This window comes from Delphinus delphis, chromosome 8, assembly GCF_949987515.2.
Source record: "Delphinus delphis chromosome 8, mDelDel1.2, whole genome shotgun sequence".
NCBI classification, from domain to species: Eukaryota; Metazoa; Chordata; class Mammalia; order Artiodactyla; family Delphinidae; genus Delphinus; species Delphinus delphis.
The window spans coordinates 59,664,821-59,679,346 of NC_082690.1; the positions used below are offsets into that span (position 1 = coordinate 59,664,821).

General features: G+C 35.6%; 1 protein-coding gene across 3 annotated transcripts in view; it reads left to right on the plus strand.

The window, feature by feature from the left end:
- The window catches only part of FCHSD2 (FCH and double SH3 domains 2), a 303,585-nt gene that overhangs the window by 144,046 nt on the left and 145,013 nt on the right, over positions 1 to 14,526 (plus strand). For all 3 annotated transcript variants that reach the window (XM_060018316.1, XM_060018315.2, XM_060018314.2), the window contains exon 6: positions 11,401 to 11,534. In XM_060018316.1, the coding sequence (XP_059874299.1) occupies positions 11,401 to 11,534 (134 nt within the window). The remainder of the gene's footprint in view (positions 1 to 11,400; positions 11,535 to 14,526) is intronic.

The following is a 14,526-nucleotide window of genomic DNA, read 5'->3' on the forward strand; positions in this document are numbered from 1 at the left end:
TTCTGAAGCCACTCACAGGTGGGCCAGGTCAGGTAGTCTCCTTGTGAGCTGAACAAAGGCACTTTAGTTTAACTTTCTGGCAGAGGGTCAGGGTTCCCTGAGGCAGGCCATTATGTATGATTATAATAACAAAAGCAACGAAAAGCAAAGGTTAAAGTCGAAGAAACAGATCCAACATGGAGTCAAAATTGGCTCTTCCCTGTTACCATATCTTGACCATATATAGCAAACTTATTACCAAAAATGGTTTACTCTAAAGTTTAGCTATATAGGTTACATAAAAGTTTTTAAATAGATCTGTTTCTTTGTACAGAATTTTTAAATTCATAGAAAAAATCGTTATTAAATGTGATTTTTATGAAAAACTTGCTATTGAAAGTAGGTGATTGAATTGTGTCCTTTTAGGAAAGGACACAGTTTTACAAAATTAGAGATTATCATGATGCCTAATAAGCAATTAAATTTTTCTTATAGAAGTATTAATACTTTAGAAAATATTAAAGTGATTATTTAAGGAAATAACATTTCGCAAGCCATCCATTGTTTTGATTCTAATTGTCCTTTGGATTATCACTACTTTTTTACAAACAAAAACAAAAAAAACCTAATCTTCCTTGTTTGCCAAAGATGATTTTAATAGCATGAAATCAATATGTTAAATGTATCTCTTTCAAGCACTCACGTAGTATCAGTGGGTTTTAACATATTTGTTTAAGAATGCCTCAGTTTTATCTTTGCTCAAAATTATCTTTCAAAACAAACATAGCGAATAAACTACTGACCGAACATTGCTTTCTAATGGAAGAAAAAGCATTGTGTGTGTGTGTGTGTGTGTGTGTGTGTGTGTCCATCAGTGCCTGCAGAGAGAGGGTGGGAGACAGAGGTAGAGAGTTGATACTACTTCCTAAATGGGAGGAAATACGATGTTTCAAATAGCCAATGCATTCACCAAATGTAATTGAATTATTGGAAGTTCTACATTTCTCAGTATAGAAATTTTTTTTTTTTTTGGTTGCACCATGTGGCATGTGGGATTTCAGTTCCCCAACCGGGGATCAAACCCACACCCCCTACATTGGAAGGGCGGAGTCTTAACCACTGGACCACGAGGGAAGTCCCAATATCAGAATATTTTGAAAGAGTTAAAACCATTTGTGCTCTTCTCTGACCTGAATTTAACTAACATTCCTGGGCAAAGAATGTTAAGAATGTTTGGTGAGCTTTGACAAGTCCTTATATCTGTGAATTAACTTATATTATAGCTGATAATAATGGCGTTTGTTTAAGCAGTTGTTAAACACTAAGTACATATTGAGCATACCTGTCAGGACTCTGAAATTACAAATGACAGAAACTTACTTCAAACTGGCTTAAGCCAAGAAGAGAATGTATAACTAAACATTTTAGCATGGATGGAATCCAGGCAGGGGTGGATCCAGGTCCTCAAATGATGACATTAGAATTCAGTCTTTCTTCCCATCCATTAGCTCTGCTTTCCCCAGTGGCTTCATTCTTTAGCAACTCTCTCTATGTGGTGCCCCCCAAAGTGCTAGATTTACAAATATCAAAGCTAGCAATCCTACATTTTCCACTTTCCCCAAAGTACTAACAAAACTACCAGAATTAAGGCTCATCAACTTATCTTGGGTTACAGAGGTTACAGTCTTCATGCAAACTACATGGACTAAAAATGGGAAAAGATGATTTGCCAAAGGAAAATTGAGATAGGTTCCCAATGGAGCAAGAAAAGCAACACATAGCCACAACTATTGGCTTCTCCAGTTGTACTTCCCAAACTTTACAACAAATTGACTCCACATAGGATCAGAAATCATCTATTTTTCTTCCTGTACTTCTCCAACCCTTCCTCCCCACGCTTTTTTTTTTTTTTTTGCCTATATTTGGATAATCTTATATTTTATTTTCTTCTTTTTTATTTTAGTGTGATAAGAACACTTAACATGAGATCTACCCTCTTAACAGATTTTTAAAGTGTACAATACAGTATTTTTGTACAGATGATCTCTAGAACTTGCTCATTTTGTATAACTGAAATTTTGTACCTGTTGGTTAACAGCTCCCTCCTTCCTTTTTTTCCAATCCCTGACAACTACAATTCTATTCTTTGCGTCCATGAGTTTGGTTATTTTAGATACTTCATGTAAGTGGAATCATGCAATATTTGTGCTTTTGTGACTGACTTATTTCATTTAGCATAATGTCCTGCAGGTTCATCGATGTTGTTGCATGCATAGGATTTCCTTCTTTTTTAAGGCTGAATAATATTCCATTGTATATATATACCAATTTTTTAATACATTCATGCATTGATGCACATTTTGGTTGTTTCCATATTTTGACTTTTGTGAATAGTGCTGCAGTGAACATGGGAATGCTAATATCTCTTTGAGCTCCTGATTTTGGATAAATACCTAGAAGTAGGATTGCTGGATCATATGGTAGTTCTTTTTTAATTTTTTGAGGAACCGCCATACTGTTTTCCATAACAGCTGCACCATTTTGCATTCCCACCAACAGTGCACAACAGTTCCAGTTTCACGACAACCTTGTCAGTGTTTGTTGTCATTTGTTTTTCTGGTAATAACCATTCTAACAGGTGTGAGGTAATATCTCATTGTGGTTTTGATTTGCAATTTCCCTGGTGATTAGTAACATTGAGTAATGTTACACTTTTTGTTATCAATTTTCCTCTATTAGCTTTTTAATTTTATAATCTTGTTATTCTTTTAGTAATTAACTTAGAGATTCCAGTATGCCTTTCTGACTTACTATAATTTACCATGAATTGGCACTTTTACTGCTCTCCAAACTTTACTCTAAATTAACTTATTAAAGTCTAATGTGAATTAGTATTTTAGCACCTCATGAACAATATAAAAATGTTTTAATAGTATAATTCCATTTACCTCCCCGTTATGACTTTTGTGCTGTTAGGCCTTTTGACTCTGTCCATGTCTTTTGTACTTTTTCCACGTTTTCTGTATTAATACCCTTTTTTCTCTCTGCACTTCAGTCTGAATGTTTTCCACTGATATCTTGCAGCTAATTAGCACTCTGTTCTATTTCTTTTTTTCCTTTTAATTTGTTTTGATTGATTGATTGAAGTAGAGTTGATTTACAATGTTTTGTTAGTTTCAGGTATACAGCAAAGTGATTCAGTTTTATTTTTTTTTCAGATTATTTTCCATTATGAGTTATTACAAGATATTGAATATAGTTCCCTATGCTGTCCAGTAAATCCTTGTTACTTAACCATTTTATATATAGTAGTTTGTATCTGTTAATCCCATACTCCTAATTTATCCCTTCTCCCCTCCCTTTTCTTTTTGGTAACCATAAGTTTGCTTTCTATATCTGTGAGTCTATTTCTTTTTGTATATAGATTCATTTGTATTATTTTTTGGATTCCACGTATAAGTGATATCATACAATATTTGTCTTTCTCTGGCTTACTTCACTTAGGATGGTATTCTCTAGGTCCATCCATGTTGCTGCAAATGACAATATTTCATTATTTTTTATGGCTAAATTATATTTCACCGTGTGTGTATACCACCTCTTTTTTTTAAAAAAAAATTTATTGGAATATAATTGATTTACAATATTGTCTTAGTTTCTGCTGTACAGCAAAGTGAGTCAGTTATACATACATGTATAACCACTCTTTTTTAGATTCTATTCCCATATAGGTCATTACAGAGTATTGAATAAAGTTCCCTGTACATGCCACATCTTCTTAACCCAATTGTCTGTTGATGGGCACTTGGGTTGTTTTTGTGTCTTGCCTATTGTATATAGTTCTACTATGCTGTTCTGCTATTTTTAATTTGCTTTTAAAACTTATCTTTTGGAATCTCAGTATATTTTTCAGTTCTGAAATTTTTATTTGATTAAAAAAAATGGAGTCCATGTTTCTGGTGCAATTCTCCATGTTTTTTCTTTATCATCTTAAATGTGTCACTCCTAATCTCTGTTTCATAATTCCACTATCTGAATCACTATAGGTCTCTTTTTATCATTTACTGTTTCTTTGTTTGTTTTTGGTTGTTTGGGTCTACTGGTTTAGTAGGCCTCACAGTCCTACTGTGGATAAAAATTATAGAGGCTCTGGAAGATGTTTTCTATTTCCAAAGAGAGTTAAGTTTTCTAACAGGCAGATAGAATGCTATCAGATTGCCTTGATTGTGTTAGGGTCTGGTTTTAGGCTTTTTAGTCTGGTCTGTTTCACTTATGTCCTTATTCCTGGGGTCTTACCTGAAAGTTTGGGGTGCTTACCAAAGCATTTCTACTTTGATAAGACTTGAACTCCAACCTTTGTCTTCTCAACATCATGTAGCTTCTCTGATCCCTCTGTTCACTGCTCAGCTCATTAGCCTTTAAGCTACTGTTCTTTCCTGAATTTGTTGGAATTTCACTACACACATGCCATTTAGAAGTCAACTGATGACTCAGGGAAAGTGCATGCAGATTTTTGGATTTGCTTCTCTGTAATACCCTTCTTTCCAGGTCTAGCCTCTCAAGTTCCTGCTCTTTGGGCATCCACAAACTCCAACCTCTGTTTCCATAGTCTAGTAAAAAACCACTTTGTTTTTATATCTTACATCTCTGTGCCATGATTCAACAATTGCCCTAAGAAGAAAAGTCAAGGTAAATGCAGAGCTTACCTAGCTCTGCTCTGTTCTTCCAGATATCACAGTCCCTTCAGTCCAGCTTGTATTGCTGTTGTTTAATGCTGGCTATTTCTAAAAATCTCTTTTGTCTGACTTTTACAGTTTCTAGACTATAGGAAGATAGTCTAAAACAACTTGTTCTGTCATGATCACAACCAATTTTGACTTAAAATTCTCCCTCAGTAACATTTTCTAATTGAGGTATAATATTTATAATATAAAATTTTATAATATATATAAAATTTATAATAAGTTTGAGGTGTACAACGTAATGATTCAAAATTTTTCTAGATTATATTTCATTTATAGTTATTATAAAGTACTGGCTATATTCCCTACACTGTACAATATATCCTTATAGCTTATTTATTTTATACATTGTTGTTTGTACCTCTTAATTCCATACCCCCTCTCTTGCCCCTGCTCCCTTCTCTCTCCTCACTGGTAACGAGTAGTTTGTTCTTTATATCTGTGAGTCTGTTTCTTTTTTGTTGTATTCACTAGTTTGTTTTATTTTTTAGATTGTACATATAAATGTTAACATACAGTTTTTGTCTTTCTCTGTCTGACATTTCACTAAGCATAATACCCTCTAAGTCCATCCATGTTGTTGCAAATGGCAAATTTTCATTCTTTTTAATGGCTGAGTAGTATCCCATTGTGTGTGTGTGGCATGTGTATGTGTACATATATATATGTACCTATATATATATGTGTGTGTATATATATATATATATGTATATATATATATGTATATATATACATACATATATATATACATACATATATATACACACATATATATACATATATATGTATATATGTATATGTATATATATATATGTATGTATATATATATGTGTGTGTATATATATATATATATATATATATATATATATATATATATATATACACACCACATCTTCTTTACCCATTCATCTGTTGATGGACACTTAGGTTACTTCCATATCTTGGCTATTGTAGATAATGCTACTGTGAACATTGAGGTGCGTGTATCTTTTTGAATTAGTGTTTTCATTTTCTTTGGACATATACCCAAGAGTGGAATTGCTGGGTCATATGGTAGTTGTACTTTTAGTTTTTTGAGGAACCTTTATACTGTTTGCCACAGTGGCTGCACCAGTTTACATTCCCAGCAACAGAGTACAGGGTTCCCTTTTCTCCACATCCTTGCCAACATTTGTTATTTGTGGTATTTTTGATGATAGTTGTTCTAACAGGTGTGAAGTCATATCACATTGTGGTTTTGATTTGCATTTTTCTGATGACTAGTGATCTTGAATATCTTTTCATGTGCCTGTTGGCCATCTGTATATCTTCTTTGGAAAATTGTCTCTTGACATCTTCTGCCCATTTTTGTAATCGGGTTGTTTGTTTTTTTGATATTGAGTTGTATGAATTGTTTATATATTTGAATTTTAATCCCTCTGTAAATTTTTTTTGAAGTCTTTGTTGAATTTGTTACAATATTGCTTCTGTTTTATGTTTTGGTTTTTTGGCCGTGAGGCATGTGGGATCTTAGCTCCCCCTCCAGGGATCGAACCCACACCCCCTGCATTGGAAGGTGAAGTCTTAACCACTGGACCACCAAGGAAGTCCCCCCTCTGTAACATTTTAATGGTCATGTTCTTTTTAAATTTTTCTCTACTTCGTCAGTTTTCTTTTATAATATTGGGGATAATTTTAGATACAATTATAAAGCGTCTGACTGTTGTGAAGATTATAATGAGAATTATATCATGGCTTTTTCTAAATCACTTTCTGTATGCTGACATTTGCTTATAAATCAAAACAAGAGCCACAATAATCTATGGCTTTTTAAAATTTAATCTATTCTCTTTTTTTAAATTGAGTTAAAATTGACATATTTCAGGTGTACAATGTAGTCATTTGATATTTGTGTATATTGCAAAATGATCACCTCAATAAGTCTAGTTAACATTTGTCGTTCTTATATTAAACTAGCTATGCTTTTATCCATATCTTTCTCATTTATACTAGAGTTTACCTTCCTTGAAATAATTGGGACTCACATTTGTATGATACTTTAGAGTTTGTAAACAGCTACCATATCCATATAGTCTCATTTGATTCTCATGACAACCTGTTAGATTTGTAAATATTATTATTTTTCAAATGATGAAACTGAGGCTAAGAATGTTAGAGAGACTTAGGTAGTAAATTATTGAGCAAGAACTTGAATATACTACTTCCTAATTCCAAATCGTATTCAATCCTTTAAAAATACTTGGAGTTTAATGTTTAAATAGGCTTACAGAAAAATATATACAACTTCTTTACCTCAGTAGACTATTTATAGATATTCCCTACTCCTTTACCTAATTAGTTTTTACAGTAGTTTTAATTACTTTGCTTTAGGATATCCTGTTTTCTACATCCTCTATTTCCTAATTAATTGTTAATGTTTCCATACAGCTTTTTTTTATAGAAACATTTTTTACTTCTGAATAAATTTTTCATTTACTCTGCTTTATTTAGTCATTCTTCTGTTTTATTACCACTAAGGTAATAAAAGTTAACTTTTTTAAAAGTTATTTTCTTTTCTTTTTCTTTCTTTTTGGGCACACAGTGCGGCATTTGGGATCTTAGTTCCCTGACCAGGGATTGAACCTGCACCCCCTGCAGCTGAAGCACGGAGTCTTAACCACTGGATCACTGGGGAAGTCCCAAAAGTTATTTTCTTAGGATGAATTTCCAGGACAGGACTGCTGGGTCAGAGGATGTACTAGTTTGTAGGCCTTCAATGTATTGGTCCAAGTTACTTTTATTTTTATTCGTGTCTTCAAGTTATTGGCAAGTCTATCTATCCTAGTATCTGTCATACTCAGGAATCATACTTTTAATTTCTTTACTAGGATCCTGAATTTTAATATCCAAGTTTGTCATTTTGTATGATCCCTTAGCCCTAATGTACACTTACACATCCATTTCTCTGTCTGCTCAGTGCTGATAACTCTTGGGAAAGAGCTGGGCATATATCACATCAAGGCTTTTCTTAACGTAGTTATTATTAAGCTTGTTTTTAAGTATATGACTTAATCCACCTCAGAAAATTGGATTTATACAGAAGAAACTTATTTTAAAAGTTGGAAAGGAAGTCCTGTTCCTTTGCAAATTAAGTTTGATGACTTTTATTTAATAAATGTTTGATATTTTGTTATGTGCAGGCATTTTCCTTTGAAGAAGAACCCAGCTTACTCTCACTTGAAACAGTTCACCTGGGTGATGGAAACATTTGGTTGTCGTTTTAATGAATGCTAGGGAAGAAAGGATCACAAGAGATCTCTTCAGTGTGCACACAGGCTATCTCTAATACTGTTTGATAAACAGTATCTTAGAAACTTACGTAAAGGGAAAAAGCAAGTAGGAATAGAATCAACCAGAGTTTTCTGATGAGATTTTTGAGAAATCCTTTTAAAGATATGAACTGTCACAAAATTCATCTGATATTGTGGCACATATAGAAAGTAATTTAATTTAATAACCTTTTATAAATGAAAATGAATTAAGTAATCTCTATAAGATGTTTGGTTACCCGAGACTAAGGATAAATGTCCTTTAAAGGGTAGGGATATAAGGAGTGAGTGACTGTGTGTTTATGTTTCTGTGTGTGTGTGTGTGTGTGTGTGCACACGCAGGTGTGCATGCATATGTGCTCATGTACAGGTACCCATGGTGTTCACTTTGTGTGAATATGCTGAGATCCTGTCCACATGGTTTGCAGTCCTCAGGAAAACCTTTGACCTACTGTGTTTCGTTTCCTCTCAAAATATTCAAATTAGCAGACCCTTTCTTAATATTGCTTAATATCACCCTGGGACTCTTGGGCTTCCCTTCATTGATTAGTTTTCTGAGGCCAAGTTTCATTGTTTTGGATGAACATTTTGGATGTAGATACCTTATACCTGACTCCTCTTTTAAATAATCCATCCCATTTGCCCATTAAACACAGTTGTGTTTTTTCAGACCATGCCCCAGTTCCTAGTTAATATCTAATTGTAGCCATGGAGCATTCTTTCAGCTCTTCACACATGCAAACATGGCATTATTGGGATGTTTAGCACTTCTCTATGGGAGTGTCAGGTTGTCACGGTATTATTTAGTAAATAAGAGATTTGTTTATGATAAGGACTATTAAAAATTAAAGATTTGTTGCAAGATAAAAACTTACTATTTTAGTATGTCTATATAATGAAACATTATTCAGCCATAAAAAGGCATGAAGAATTAGTACATGATACAACATAGATGAACCCTGAAAACATTATGGAAAGTGATAAAAGATGTATAAGGCTATGTATTATATGATTCCATTTAAACAGAATGTCTGGAATAGGAACTTTATGAATACAGAAAGTAGAGTAGTGGTTGCCAGGGGCTAGGGGGTAGGTGGAAATGGGAGTGACTGCTAATGGGTATGGGGTTTCTTTTTAGGGTGATGAAAATGTTCTGGAATGAGACAGAGGTAATGGTTGTACAACCTCGTGAATATCCTAAAAACCACTGGGGTTTGTGAGTTATATGTCAATTCTTTTAAAGCTTACTATTTTAAGATAAAGTAACTCTGTGTGAAACCTTAAAAACATGGTTATCACAAAACTAGGGTGCATACTATAATGGATTACATGGTAAATTCACTGTATGACTTTGGGTAAGTTGTTTAACCTCTTTAAGTCTGTTTCTTCATCTTAAAATTGGACTAATATGAATACTTTTATCACAGAATTGTTTTGAGGACTAAATGTGTTGTAATACCTATAAAGTGCTGGACATAGTGTATTGTGCTTGTGCAGTGCACATAGGGAGTCTTCTTAAATGTAACTAAACATTCAGACTCATGAGTATCGTAGGCCACACCTGGCATGAGGTTTACTTAGAAGGACATTAGGACAGGGAACACAGTTAAGCAGCAGGGCGGCATCCTGCATTAGTAGAATTAGTTCTCCCACCAGTATGCTTCGGTCTACATAGCTAATCAGAGTTATTCTGTTTGGTCCCCAGGCGACAGGTCTGGGACAAGGAAATGAGACTCACATGTGCAGGGGTAGCCGCAGACTCTACAGGAGAGGAAAACCTTTTATTACAGCTCTATAGACAGAGCTTCCAAGGTCCCTGCAAGGGACATGTCCAGATACAGGAATCACCATACTCACAGAAGCCCAAAGCCAAGACTTCTCCATCAAATATTTATAGTTCATTTGTAGTTTCTCCCAAGTTGATGCAATTTGCCCATCAGGTGAATTCATATTTATACGTAGTGTTGCTGAATAACCCAGTTGACGTTGTGTCTTAGTCAGGTTTCTGTTGAAACACAGGCCTTGGAAGTTAAGGGTCCAGTTTTCATGCAGCGGGGAAAGAGGTGTTTTTTTGTTTTGTCTTGTTTTACCCTTTATTCACAGCCTGACACTTATTAAGTGCTCAGTAAATGTACCCATAGGGAACCTTCCAGATCTCTCACGTCCTGTAAAGTAGTGAAACTCTAGCCTATATGTCACATGTCTAAGTTTATTTGTGCTTTATCCTTGCTTTTCTGATATCCTTGTTCTATTCCACACTGCTCACCGTGGCAAAATAGTCCCTTACTTACCAATGTCTCTTCCTGCTTTGCTGTGTTTTTTCAGTCTGAATCATGCACTGACGATGCTATTCCAGGCTCAGAAGTTTTTCAATGGGGGCTGCCCTGAACTGGCCTCAGACTGGTGAAACTTCTCAGTGGTTTGTTTCAAACTGGGGAAAATAATTCCCCCTTTGGATATCCAGAAGGGTCCCAAAGCAGTGTTACTTTGGCCCCATTGTGTTATAAGAGTTTATTTGTTAAGTATTTCTTTAAGTTATTATGTCTGTCTCTTCTCCTAGAATCTGTATGTGTATCCAAAGAGTTGAGTTGGGGATAGTTTTGAGTAATAATTGTTATGTGGTACCCAGGTTTCTTGCTTCTCTCCTTCATCTTGGGCTTATCCTGTCAGACTTCTCAGATTTCTTATTTATTTATATTTTCGGCTGTATTGGGTCTTCGTTTCTGCGCTCGGGCTTTCTCTAGTTGTGTGGAGTGGGGGCTACTCTTCGTTGCAGTGCGCTGGCTTCTCACTGGGGTCGTTTCATTTGTTGCGGACCACAGGCTCTAGGCACATGGGCTTCAGTAGTTGTGGCTCGCGGGCTCTAGAGCGCAGGCTCAGTAGCTATGGCTCATGGGCTTAGTTGCTCTGTGGCCAGACTTCTCAGATCTCAATCCTCCTTTCCCAGAAGTGAATCCTTCAGTACCCTTTGTACCATCAGTTCCCCAAACATATAGAGAAACTTTATTAATATTATGAAGATTACAGAATTGCTTTAATCTTTTGCCTTTATTGCTATGCTCCAACACTAAGAGCATTTTCACTGTTGCTCTTCTTATGCCTTAGCTTAATAATGTCAGTTATCAGCAGCACTCAGAGGTTATTTCTCAAAGCAGAGTTGTTAAGCAAACTGTGACACTATTCGATACATTACTTGAGATGGGAGTACCAGCTGTTCACTGTATTTCAGTTTGCAATTTGAAGGGTACTAAAAGTGCTGATTCTTCTTCTGGGTTTCCATCCTGAGGGCATAGTGCATAGTTCTTAGGGCAAACTCATTTTCTGTAAGCCTGAAGACTAAAATCATAATAATTGCACTTTGTATTTTACAGTGTGTGGACCAGTTGACAAAGATCCAAACTGAATTGCAAGAGACAGTGAAAGATTTAGCTAAAGGCAAAAAGAAGTACTTTGAGACTGAACAGATGGCTCATGCAGTACGAGAGAAAGCTGACATCGAGGCAAAGTATGTGTCTTAGCATTTCTGAAAAAGTGATTATACAAATAAATGTTATTTTTGCCAGTACTTTGTTTTCTGTTAATACAGGGCATAGAGTCATTCTTAGGTTATATTGGTTTCATTGGACCTATAAATGTTACATACTTGAGATAAAATTTTCTTTTATATTAGTTGATTTTTATTTAAATTAATGTAAGCAAAATGGGAATATTTGATCAGTCAGTTTTCACATTAAATTGAATTTTGAAAAGGAAAGAAGACAGATGATCATGGTATTGGAAGCTTAGCAGAAGTCTGGTTAAAGTTGCTATGGTGTCTAAATATCAGGGTTTTAGAGCCTCAATTTTCTCATGCCAGAGTAAATCAGTTGTAGTCGAAAATCCTTGATCCTCAGTATGCCTTTGAAGGACTATGGACGCATCAAGTGAGTAAGACCACTGACCTCAGTATAGAAACCTTGCCCCAGAATTTCTCTTATATGAAGTTCTAACGTATATAATTTTTAATGTATGCTTTAGGAACTGTGTGTGAATTTTACTTTCAATATATGTAAATTAAAAGTCCTTTATTTTGAGAATAATTAGGAAAAGAAGGAACTGGCAGTTTATAACAAAGAAATGCAAAGCTAGCAGTAGAGATTTTTGCAATGACAACTTGAGGAAAGATGAAAATTTTTTAAGAAAAAATAAACCTGTGTTATAGAATGGGATTCTGAAGATGTCTCTGAGGAAAGGTGAGACTCCCGTTCGGTGAGCTCACTGATGGAAAATGTAGGAGGTTGAACGCCTAGTCATGAAATCAGAAAGGTTATGAACACTTGTACAGACTAGGAAGGAGTCAGGGTTGTCTTTCTAATATACTTTTTTATCTGCAGGAAATTAAGCAATCTCATAGGCATCTTGTGAAAATTTAGGGGCTCCTGGAAAGTTTATTTTGTCCCAAGGGATGTCCCAAATGAATACTCATAAAGTGTTTAATGTTACTGGAAAACATATTTAATATTTCCCTAACTTAGTTTATCTTTATTATTTTATTTTTATAAGCATACAAATATTTCCTGTACTTTCATAGAGTCAGTGAACCCATCTTCCCAGTTAGACCTGAAGTTTTTAGATTAGGTGCTTTCCGTTAGGAATACCCTTTCATGGTGGTTCTTAAGAACTTGTTTTTTAAAATGCTCAGGGATTCTAGAACAGAGAATTGACAGATTTGTAGAGCATATATAAGTACCTACTTTAGCCAAGGTCCACAGGGTGAAAATGAGGACAATTGTGGGGCTGTTCCTGAGAAGTGTGGATTTGACAGGGTCTAATTCACAGGTGCTGATAACAAGAAACTGCCTTCAAATATAGCCCAGATTCAAAGGGGATACAGCAAATTAGACATTTAATTCAATGTGTAACTTTTCTGGAAAATTAATTCTACAACAGAGAGAGAAATGCCTCTTTATCTTAATTCACTCACTAAGTGTTTATTGAATGATTACTCTATATCGGGTACTGTGGATACAGAGATGAGGTAGATAAGTTTTGCCCTCAAGAAGTTTAAAGCCTAGAATTAAAAACAAACGTGTTTTAAAGTAGATTTATGATTTGTTTATTCACGGTAAACTTAAAGAAGTTAAGTACCTAAAGTCACTCACCTAGTAATTAATTTATTTTAGTAGTTGTGTGAAAACACTTTTATGTAAGCATAGAAAATAGGTTAATTTTGCCTAATGAAAAAGGAAACCTTTATAGAAAAAAGTGATGTTTGGACACAGTTCTGAAGAATGGTTTTTCTAAGTAGAGATGAGGGCTTCCCTGGTGGCGCAGTGGTTGAGAGTCCGCCTGCCGATGCAGGGGACACGGGTTCGTGCCCCGGTCCGGAAAGATCCCACATGCTGCGGAGCGGCTGGGCTCCTGAGCCATGCGCGTCTGCAACCACAACCACAAAAAAAAGTTTGTAGCTAAGTCGAGATGAGAAGGAAGATCAGGAAGGGGAATGAAAACTGGGCTGTATATATTGGGTTGACCAAAAAGTTCCTTCGGGTTTTTCTGTAAGATGTTACGGAAAAACCCAACCGAACATTTTGGCCAACCCAATAGTTTTTTTATTTTTATTTTTTTGTGTGGTACGCGGGCCTCTCACTGTTGTGGCCTCTCCGGTTGCGGAGCACAGGCTCCGGATGTGCAGGCCCAGCGGCCATGGCTCACGGGCCCAGCCGCTCCGCAGCACGTGGGATCCTCCTGGACGGGGGCACGAACCCATATCCCCTGCATCGGCAGGCGGACTCTCAACCACTGCGCCACCAGGGAAGCCCTAACCCAATAGTTTTGATAGGTGATTTGACAGATAGAGATGTGTACATTAGGAGAGAGCATAGAAGGAAGGATACAGTTTGAAGGGATGGCTGAGTTCCACTTTGAATATGTATGTTCTGATAAATATGTGGGACCGTGGGGATTTGGTAGAGGGTTATATATCTGACTCTCAGATGAGAATTTGGGCCTGAAGATCTTGCTTTGGGGGTCAGTTGCATATCAGATGATAGTTAAAGAGATGAAAAAAATCATATATAAAATGAGATGAGAAGTTGAGTTTGGAAACCTAAGGAACATTAACATATGGAAGGTAGGTGAGGAAGAGGAGTATGTAGTATGTTTCATTGTATGTATTTTGTTTGCTCTAGATAATAATCTTTGAGGGCAGGAACTGTATTATTTTACCTATTACTAGTACCTTCTTTATTACCACAAAAGGATTGTATGAGGATTAGAAAATGAAGCAGAAGCCAGAGATTTGAATCCTTATATTGGAAAATCCAGATGCAACTCAGACTATTTAGATAATGGCTACAAAAAAAGTCGAAATGAGTATACCCCAAACAGAGTCTTTCTTAACCCTGAACAAGCGCTCTCAGATTTTAAAGTCTGTGGCCTTTGCTTTTCTAGATCAAAATGAATAGGACCCCCATCAAATATGAATATGGCAAGGTAGAAAAATAGCAGGAGTCTCT